Below are 10567 nucleotides of genomic sequence, written 5' to 3' on the forward strand. Positions count from 1 at the left end.
CTTGATGAAAACGCACAACCAACATCTGCTATGAGAACACAGAAATTGGTTTGAGTCAGTTTAGCTGATTTCTTATCTGTGTGGGTATCGCTGATGATCTCCCCTTACTCACAGGCTTGGAGATCCGGGATCTGCAGCTCTTCCCTTTGCTCCACCCAGGAGAGCACACGGTTTTTGGAGACTGGAAATCCTATTCGGGGAGCAATTAACCAAGTGCTGATCTTGTTCATTAAGGTCTGTGCCATTCCTGCTCCCAAAGCCAGGATCTGAGTCTCCTATCCAGACAGGCTCCTTTCCAACCTTCCAGAGACTGGTCTCTGGCTGGTACAAGATCCCTGGAAAGACTAATTCCATCCTCCCCCAGACCTACCACCATATTGGGAATAGCCCAGCTGACTCCCATGGGGAACTGAGCGCTCTGCTGCACTCTGCAGGATACAACTCAGTCTCCCTTAGGGCCTGTTCCATACTTGGGCAGGACAGGAACACATTGCTCATAAGGGGAGAGCTCTAAGACTTTCAGGACTGACTGATGCCTCTATCCAGGACTCATATTTGAGCTGCCACATGTCAGGTCTCTAGGGCTGGGAGGGAAAGGATCCAGCAGAGCTTTAGAGACCTATGGGCTCTGCCCACAAAGCTCTTAGCGGGGGCTGGACTTGCCCTGCTCTTGGGCTCAGATGCTCTACTTGAGTCAGAAGGAGGCAGGGGAATTGTCTGATCAGGAAAATGAATCTTTGGCTGGCCACTTCAGGTCCTGCCTATGGTCCACACTCCTGATCCTGACTGACTGTGCCTGGGTGGGCCCTGTCAGCTGCCCACAACAGCTGTCAGTCCTGCAGACAGCCAGGGCAGTGCTGGCCTGTTCCTGTGGCCAGCCAAGGTGGAGACAGGATGGGCTGCTTCTGTGCTGCTTGTAGATGCTCCTGCAGCTCAGCTCCCCTTCTGCAGCCTTGGTTCTACTCTGCCAGCAACAGCAGCCCTCCTTTTGAGGCCAGTTGAGCCTGCCATTTGGTGCCTCTCTGGCTTGCAGAGAATCTACCAGAGGCAAGGAAGGACTCTGAATTGGCGCCTTCCTTCCAGGGGCTCAGCTCCATAGCACAAGGGGACCCAGCAGACGCTAAGAGCAGCTGCACCCAGCCCCACAACTCTGGTCCCTGCCGGGGCCCTTCCACTGACACTCCGGCCAAGGCACAACATGGGCAAGATGGTGGGAACCACAAAGAGACCTTGGCTGTGGGAAGAGCAGTACTGCTATTATGTCACTGAACCTCCTCTCACACAAGAGCCAGGGTTACTGGGGCAGATACTGCTGATATTGGGGGTTCAGGCAATGAGGGACCCTGAACCAAACCCAACCCAGCTGCTCCAGAGCCCACCCAGGTTCTGTTACACAAGGGGACAGGAATCCTCACCCAGCCAGCTCACAGCTTCGTAATTCTCCTGCATCACATCCCTGTAGAGGGCTCTCTGGCCCGGGTCCAGCAGAGTCCATTCCTCCTCAGAGAAATACACAGCCACCTCCTCGAAGCTCACTGGCTCCACCACGGCCATTTCCTGTCCTTGGCTCTGCAGGCCAGGGGCTGAGCTGGAGTTAGACATGGGTGTTCTGCAGCCTGGCAGGGGAAGAAGGGAAATTGGAGACATTTCAAAAAAGGCTTTAATCCTTTCCACACCCAATTCTGCTCAGACTCTGTTCCTGGTGATAAACATGCTGGACTCTGCAGTTTTGGGCAAACGCTGAGTCTAGATATTCCATAAACACCACACACAAGTTAGATCCGAAAGCCGTATTTATTTCTCTCAATACCTGGCTTGAGTTACATTACTTTGCCTGTAACAATGGGATTCAGTTCTCAGCACCCAGTGTTTCTGCTAACAAGTCACATATTCATCTGCCTGAACATGGACATATGTTTAATTTAATTTCGGCTGCAGTATTTATAATCCTTAGTCTTCATGCATTGATTTGCAACCCAAACTTTGGTTCTCTCATCTGACAGACTTTATAAACTTTCTCCACAACAGAGAGGAAGTGAAGTTAATATGAGTATTCAGATGCATATTATTAAACATGTGCTGAGTGTTTGCAAGATAAGACCTTAAAATTCATGGCATCAGAAGATATCCTTAGCAATGCAGTCTGTCCCCTCTGCTGCACAAGCCATTACACTTAGCCCAGCTACCCAGGCACAAAGCTCTGTTCCCCCACAGCATGTTTTCTAGAAAGTCACCCTGTGTTGATTTGAAGACATCAAGAGATGGAGAACTCACCAGTTCTTTGCTGATTGGTTTCAGCAGCAAATCCTCTTACCCATCAAATATTTGTGCCTCCTTTCTAGCCTGAAATTCTCTGGCTGCAGCTTTCAGTTATTGACTCTCACTGAGCTGTATCCGCTAGACCAGGGGTGGGCAATTCATTTTGATGGGGCGGGGGGGAAGACTCCAGGATTTTGGAAAGTGGTTGAGAGCTGCACTCTTCCAAGACATTAAGCAGGAAATACAGCGTATGGGATGGACACTGGGAGAAGAAGGGAGCTTTGGGTTAGGCTTTGGGATGCAGGAGGGAAAGGGGTCTAGGAAGGAGTTGGGGTGAAAGAGGCAGGTGTGATCTGGGGCACTGGATTAGCCAACTACTCATGAGATATTTAAAGTAAAGTTAATTTAGAGAAGCGGCTGAGTGGACAAATAACGGGCTGAGGGTTTCTGACCATGAAGAGCTTCTTGCATACTTGGATGCAGGAAGAGGACAAAGAGTTTGGGTATGTGGAGGAGGGGGCAGAGAATTCAGAGGAGAAGGGAGAGGTTGGGGTGCCAGAGGCAGGCTTTGGCTATAAGATTTACCTGAGTGACTCCCGATCAGCAGGCACACACCTCTCTGAGGAAGACAGGGAGCCTGCCGAACCCTCACACAGGCTGCGGGGCCATGTAGGTGTGTGAATAATTATGAGCTGGAGGGGAGGGGGCATGGTGCTTCCTTTCTGGCCAGAAACCAGCCAATTGTCCTGGGAGTGTAAGCAGTGCTGGTAGCCTTCCTGCTTCATCTCCAGGCTCACCTTCACTTTCTGAGTGGCTTGCAGGTGGGAAGTGGCAAGTATGGAAGTAGCCCATGGCTCGCCGAGCATCAGAGGGCCGGATGCGATGGCCTGGCGAGCTAGATCCGGCCCATGGGCTGTGTTTTGCCAAGGCCTGCACTAAACTGAAGAGCCCTTGCATATCCAGCAGTTTCTCGCCATGAACAAACTGATACCATGGAAGCCAGTCAGCTCTCAGCCTTTCAGCCTATTTATTGTTTGAAACCAACCTCGTATTGAAACTGACTGAGCAGTGAAATCTGAGCCTGAAGGTGCTATCAGTTGTGTGCTTTAACGTCACCCCTTTAGCATCACAGCCCGTAGATCAGTGATACTCAAAGTGTCTGCAGGTCCCCATGCAGCGCCCCTGGGGCTCCTCACTGATCTCAATTTAGGGCTGTGTGCACCGTGGTCACTGGGTTTGGTTGGTAACTTCAATGACAATCCTATGAAGATGATTTCGCTGGAATTTTCTCATTTTTAGAATCTCCACATGAAAAACTCACCTTGTCTGAAAGCTCCCAGGGATTTTCCTCTTGCTCTCTCCAGTGCAGAGGGCAGAGTGTCTGGTGGGGGAAGGGATAAGAGAGGTGAGATTCCAGGCTCTCCTCTTTATAACTATGTCCCCAAGCTGAACTCTGCATTTCACTTGTATCAGAGACCAGAGACACACTCAAGTGTTTAGTATGAAAAGATTTGAAATCTTCCGTGTCCTCTCTTGCTTGGGCTCCTCCCAGCAATGAAGCCAACATCGCTGCATCATTCCCACCCCAGGAGACAAACTGAAAGTGAGATTTACTTTTCCCTCCCACCCCGTTTCTCTCAGTCACTTACCACCTCTTGTCATAACCCAGAGCTGCACTGGAGAAAGATGTTGCCATGACATTTACTTTACCTATTTTGATCCATTGACACCAACAGGAGGTTCAGAGTTTGAAAACCCCTGGCTCTATTTGCAAGCAGTTGGGTCTATTTGCTCAGTGTCTCTAAGGAAAGCAGCATGATGGGGCCGTCATTCTCCATGTGGGAAACGTAGCAGGGGAGTGTTGACTTCAGAGGCAAGATTAAATAGTTTCTAATACTTAAATAACTTTCCCCTACTCCATCCCTTCTAGGTACCTTTGAATTCCCTCAGAGTCTCCGACGGCACAACCGTTTTTTGGCAGAAATCATTGACTTCAGTCTTCATGGCTGAGAACGATAGGGAGATTCCCAAATTTGCACTGTCCTTTGTGGGAGATGAATCTGAGGAACTGTCCTCAGATTTTAAATATTGTGACACCAATATTTAAAAAGGGCTCTAGAAGCGATCCTGGCAATTACAGACCGGTAAGTCTAACTTCACTACCAGGCAAATTAGACAAAACAATAGTAAAGAATAAAATTGTGAGGCACGTAGAAGAACATAATTTGTTGGACAAAAGTCAACATGGTTTCTATAAAGGGAAATCATGTCTTCCTAATCTATTAGAGGTCTTTGAAGGGGTTAGCAAATATGCAGACAAGGGGGATCCAGTAGATATAGTATACTTAGATTTTCAGAAAGCCTTTAACAAGGTCCCTCACCAAAGGCTCTTGTGTAAATTACATTGCCATGAGATAAGAGGGAAGGTCCTTTCATGAATGAGAACTGATTAAAAGACAGGAAACAAAGAGTAGGAATAAATGGTACATTTTCAGAATGGAGAGGGGTAACCAGTGGTGTCCCCCAAGGGTGAGTCCTCGGACCAATCCTTTTCAATTTATTCATAAATGATCTGGAGAAAGGGGTAAGCAGTGAGGTGGTAACGTTTGCGGATGATACCAAACTGTTTAGGATAGTCAAGACAGAAGTTGACTGTGAGGGACTCCAAAAGATCTCACCAAACTGAGTGATTGGGCAACAAAAAGGCAAATGAAATTTAATGTGGATAAGTGTAAAGTAATGCATATTGGGAAAAATAACCCCAACCATACATACAGTATGATGGGGGCTAATTTGGCTATGACAAATCAGGAAAGAGATCTTGGCATTATCGTGAATAGTTCTCTGAAAACATCCACACAGTGTGCTGCGGCGATCAAAAAGGCAAATGGGATGCTAGGAATTATTCAGAAAGGGACGCAGAATATCTTACTGCCCCTGTATAAAACTGTGGTACGCCCACATCTTGAATACTGTGTACAGATGTGGTCTCCTCACCTCAAAAAAGATATTTTGGCCTTGGAAAGGGTTCAGAAAAGGGCAACTTAAACGATTAGGGGTTTGGAATGGGTCCCATATGAAGAAAGGTTAAAACAACTGGGACTTTTCAGTTTAGAAGAGAGGAGACTCATATCCCCCACAGAGAGGTATATAAAATCTTGAGTGGTGCAGATTGGGCAAATAAAGAAAAGTTATTTATTAGTTCTCATAATAGAAGAACTAGAGGACACCAAATGCAGTTAATGGGTAGCAGGTTTAAAATTAATATAAGAAAGTTCTTCACACAGCATGTAGCCAACCTGTGGAACTCCTTGCCAGATGAGGCTGTGAAGGCTAGGACTATAACAGTTTAAAGAGAAGCTAGATAAATTCATGGAGGTTAGGTCCATAAAAGGCTATTAGCCAGAGAGTAGAAATGGTGTCCCTGGCCTCTGTTTGTCAGAGGCTAGAGAGGGATGGCAGGAGACAAATTGCTTGATCATTGTCTTCGGTCCACCCTCTCTGGGGCACCTGGTGCTGGCCATTGTCGGCAGACAGGCTACTGGGCTAGATGGACCCTCGGTCTGATTCAGAACGGTTGTTCTTATGTCTTGTTCTTCCAGTTCAGAGGAAATCTCCTCTGGCAGCTGGAACTGCCCCATCTCCCACCTGGACAGAAACAATTCCATGTGATTCTCTTTCATTTACAGATGATAAGATTTGGCTAGCGAGTCTCAGCTCTAACAGGCCTGGAGTTAGAATTCCTTGAATTCCCCCAGCCTGAGAGCAGGGTCAACACAGTCCATGGCCATGCAACTTTCCCCTGAAATGTCTCATTGTTGTTCTTCACCTCTGGCCCGGAGAGACCAGCTGGGGACAAAAGTGGAATTGAGTCTCAATGGCAAATTCACTCTTTGGCCTCCAGGCAATGAGGGACAGGAGGTTCCCAGGTGAAGAGCTGCAGGAATCTGCCACTAGGAAATAGACTGAGACACCAACTCCTTCCTCCCCGGCTCCTTCCACACATGTCTCCAAACAGCCCTCAGGTAGGACAGACTCTGGGTCCCCGCTGCCCTGGGCTGAATGTGCCCAGTGCCCAGCAGTGACAGACCCATATTCCAGCTCCACAGACTTGAGGCAGCAAGTCCCCAGATAGGTGACAGCTCTAGGAAATATCTGAAGTCAGACTGTGCCCCTGAATGGGGAATTCCAGAGTCTGCTGTGCAAGAGTGAGACCCTCAGAATTAAGTGAGTCAGAGACATTTCTATCCAACATCTGGCTGTAGGGCCCTACGGAGATGTGATCCTAACATCAGCTCCAAGCTCTTTCCCTGCGCTGTGCAGTATGACAGGAGTGGGAGCCACCTACCTGTTCAAGGTGTTTCCGACGTCCTAGAGAAAAGAGACAGAAAAGAATCTCAGCTGCACTGGACACACACAGGGAAGGCATTTTGCAAATATGGGGAAGAGACGCCCTGGCCTGGCCCCAGGGCCATAGATTCCATGAGCTAATGGGGCTTTGCCATCTCCAACAGGTCTGTGCCTGTGACTCTGCAAAGCACAACAGTCACTCGCATGGCAGCAACGCACCCGCTGAGTTACACCCAGATCTGACGGCTGGACCCTAGTGCTTATGATTCAAGAGCCCCCCTTCACTGTGTGAGGAGCTGGGATGTTTCTCCCTCAGTCTCACCTGCAGGAATTCACTCGCTGGCTTCTGACACGTCCCCTCCAGCTCACCGATCTGCTCGCTGAGATGGGAAATTTGTGCAGAGAGTTTCCTGTGAGCGTCAGTCTGGAGCTTCTTAATCTCCTTGTCCAGCTTCTCCAGCCGGGCCAGCAGGAGTCACTCTTGTTCCTCCAGGAACTGCCGCAGCTGCTGAAACTCGGCCACAATCTTCGGCCTCTCAGCTTGAGTCTGTTTCTGTGAAAACAGGCAAAGGGCTGGTCAGGGGCATGGATGGAGCCCAGGGCTTTCATGGGGAGATAAGTGCACAGCAAGGACAACTTCTTGGAAAACCCTAAAATGCATAACATCTGACTGTATTTTGTGGGTATCAGTCAAAGGCGTCTCTCTCAGCATTTCCCTTGGCCCGTATCCCTCTGAAAGGGTTGTCCCCATGTCTGCCATGGGCAGCATCTCCTGTTATTAATAGGCACTAGCAATTCAAACCCAGAGCAGGAGGCAGGACTCAGCAGCAACCTGACAGAAATATCCAGGGAGGAAAAAGAAACAAAGTGAGTAGACTCAGCAGACAGCCTTTCACAGGGACATTCAATTTCCTTGGGGAGGATTTCTGGAAAAGTCATAAGAACTGGACATTAACTCATCCTCTGACATGGAAGCTCAGTGTCTGTCTACATATTGATCTAACTGAGCAATCCATGATCCAGGAGAAACATAAACAAGCCCAAACTCACAAAGGAAAAGTCAGTGGACGTGATATGCCTTGACTTTAACGAAGCTTTTGGTAGTCTTCCACAATATCCTTGCCAGCAAGTTAAGGGAGCATGGATGAAATAAACGGACTGCAAGGCAGATAGAAAGCTGGCTGGACTGTGAGGCCCAACGAGTAGTGATCAACGGCTCGATGTCAGGTTGGCAGAAAGTTTCTACCAGAGTGCTCCAAGGTTTAGTTCTAGGGCCGTTTTTGTTCAATATCTTTATTAATGGCCTGAATGTGGGGGATGGATTGCACCCGCAGATGACACTAAGATATGGAGAAGGTAGATATGCTAGAGGGAAGGGATACGGTACAGAGCAACATAGACAGTTCAGAGGATTGGGACAAAAGAAATCTGACGAGGTTCAACAAGAACAAGTGTAGAGTCCTACACCTGGGACGGAAGAATCCCAAACATTGTTACAGGCTGGGGACCGACTGGCTAAGTAGCCGTTCTGTAGAAAAGGTCCTGGGAGTTACAGTGGTTAAGAAGCTGGATATGAGTCAACAGCGTGCTCTTGCAGCCAAGAAAGCTAATGGCATATTAGATTATATCAGGAGGAGCATTGCCAGCAGATCCAGACAAGTGACGATTCCCATTTATTCGGCTCTGGTGAGGCCACATCTGCACACCCAGCACAAGCTGAGCTGCAGCCCCTGCATCCCCCACTGCCTGGCCACCCCCCCCCCAGCCTCTGTGAGCCCCTTCCACAGACACCCCCCTGATGCCCTGCCCCACAACTCCCTCCCCCCAGAGCCAATGAGGTGCCACAGAGGGAAACAAACAGCCCCCGCCCCGGCCTCCGGCAACACAGAGCCCCGCTCCCAGGGCTGCCCCAGCATTAACCGCTTGGCCCTGCCCCTCCCCGCCTCACCTCGCTCCACTCAGCAATGGAGGAGCAGGTCTAGAGTACATGTGAGAGGTACCAGCACTGATGATAAAAAAAAATCAAAATTAAAAAGAAACCCCCCCCCCAAAAGTTTTGCTTACTCACTGCCCCTGCCAGGGCCTCTATTGGGCATCCTCAGCCACCTGCCCCAGCCAGAATCCCGTCTCTGAGCCATTCATGCCAGGGCCCCCTCCTCAGGGCCATCTTTAAGCATATGCAGAGTATGCAGTCGTGTAGGGCACCACACTTGCTGGGACACCACTCTGCCAGCCCGGGACGGAGGGGAAGCATATGCGTGCGCTCTGCACCGGAGCCAGTAGGGGTGCTGCCGGCACTTACGGCCCCGCCAGAGTATCACACTAGGTCAAGGGACTCCAGCAAGGAGGTCGGCAAGCTCACCCAGGCTGGCGAAGGGAAGCTATCAACCCAGGCGGCAGCATTGGGAAGAGTCAGGACTGTGCTGAGGGCAGGGTCATGCACGGGAAGCCGGAGGGGGCGGAGTCACGCGTGGCTTGGCGTTGCAGACAAGCTGCAGCTGGAAAGGAGACGTGCCGAGCCGGGCATGGGGGAGCAGAGCCTTGCTAGTGGTGGGACCGGCTGTGTTGTGATGGGCCGGGGCTGTGAGTACCGAGCAGCCCAGCTCCAGCTCCGGCTCCAGCACATGATCTGGAACCCGGGCTGCAGGGACTTCTGGGGCCCAATCGCAGATTCCTGCCCTGCAAATGGGAAGACAGAAGGTAGGCGAGGGCGAGGTGGAAAATAGGGGGAAGGGGTGAGAGAGGAAGATGCTTGCGCTGATGGGAGGGGCAGGTCAGGAGGAGAAGGCGGCACCAAGGGAGGGGTGGAGGAGAGACAAATGCCGGGGGGCAAGTGGAGACAAGGAGGAAAAGGGCAGGAGGGGAGGTGTCAGTGGGAGGGGGGACAGAGTGATGCTGGGAGAGGAGGGAGGAAGGGCATTGGGGGCTAGAGAGGGCAGGGGGAGGTGCTGGGAAAAGGCTTGAAAGGAGGGGGGCATGAGAAAGGTGGAGATGGAGCAAATCATGTGTGAGGGCACACGGGCTACATCTACACTGGCATGATTTTCCGAAAATGCTTTTCCCGGAAAACTTTTCCATGAAAAGCATTTTTGGAAAAGCACATCTAGATTGGCAGGATGCTTTTCCGCAAAAGCACTTTTTACGGAAAAGCATCCGTGGCCAATCTAGATGCGGTTTTCCGCAAAAAAGCCCAGCAATCAGGGCTTTTTTGCGGAAAACAGTACTGTGCTGTCTACACTGGCCCTTTTGTACAAGTCTTTCGGAAAAAGACTTTTGCCTGAACGGGAGCAACATAGTATTTCCGGAAAAGCACTGACGATCTCACATGAGATCATCAGTGTTTTTCCAGAAATTCAAGCGGCCAGTGTAGACAGCTGGCAAGTTTTTCCGCCAAAGCAGATGATTTTGCGGAAAAACTTGCCAGTCTAGACACAGCCAGGGCGTATAGGGAATGGGGGCAAAGAGTGGTGAGGGATGAGCATCAAGGAAAAAGAGGGCAAAGGGGGTGGGGGCAATGAGGGAAGGGGGAGGCACCGGGAAGGTGCAGGGCTGAGGGAAGGTGCAGGTGCCAAGGGATTCTGGGGGTGAACCAGAAGGGGAGACACCTGCAGGGGAGGGACCAGCACCAGAGGAGAGAGGCGAAGGAGGTGTTAGATGAGGGGATGAGAAGGGCTCACATGATCAGAGTGGGGCTACTGGAGGAGTGGACACGGGGGGGGGGGAGAAGGGCTGGTGGAGGGGGGCAGGTCACAGGAGGGCTGAGGGCAGTGAGAAGGGCAGGAATCAGGACAGCAGAGGAGGGTGAGGGGTTGGGGGGCAGCAGGCACCAGGGGAGCTGATGGAGCAAGGGGAGGAGACATGGCAGCAGAGGGGAAAGGTCGAGGTTTATAAGATATTTATTAATAACTTGGGTGCCACAGTGGCACATCCAAACAAGCCCCATGAACTCCGTACTGGT

General features: G+C 50.6%; 1 protein-coding gene across 3 annotated transcripts in view; it reads right to left on the bottom strand.

Moving 5' to 3' along the window:
- LOC142821597 (uncharacterized) overlaps window positions 1-10567 on the bottom strand; it is a 95229-nt gene that overhangs the window by 3759 nt on the left and 80903 nt on the right. For 2 of the 3 annotated variants that reach the window (XM_089770889.1, XM_089770891.1), the window contains 2 exons: window positions 3581-3640; window positions 1416-1616 (listed from right to left, as the gene is read on the bottom strand). In XM_089770889.1, coding sequence (XP_089627015.1) covers window positions 1416-1616; window positions 3581-3640 — 261 coding nt within the window. Of the gene's footprint in view, window positions 1-1415; window positions 1617-3580; window positions 3641-4193; window positions 5400-10567 lie in introns of those variants that run through there. The other variant, XM_089770890.1, reaches the window with a different exon arrangement.

Source organism: Pelodiscus sinensis, chromosome 19 (genome assembly GCF_052426305.1).
Source record: "Pelodiscus sinensis isolate ZL-2025 chromosome 19, ASM5242630v1, whole genome shotgun sequence".
NCBI classification, from domain to species: Eukaryota; Metazoa; Chordata; order Testudines; family Trionychidae; genus Pelodiscus; species Pelodiscus sinensis.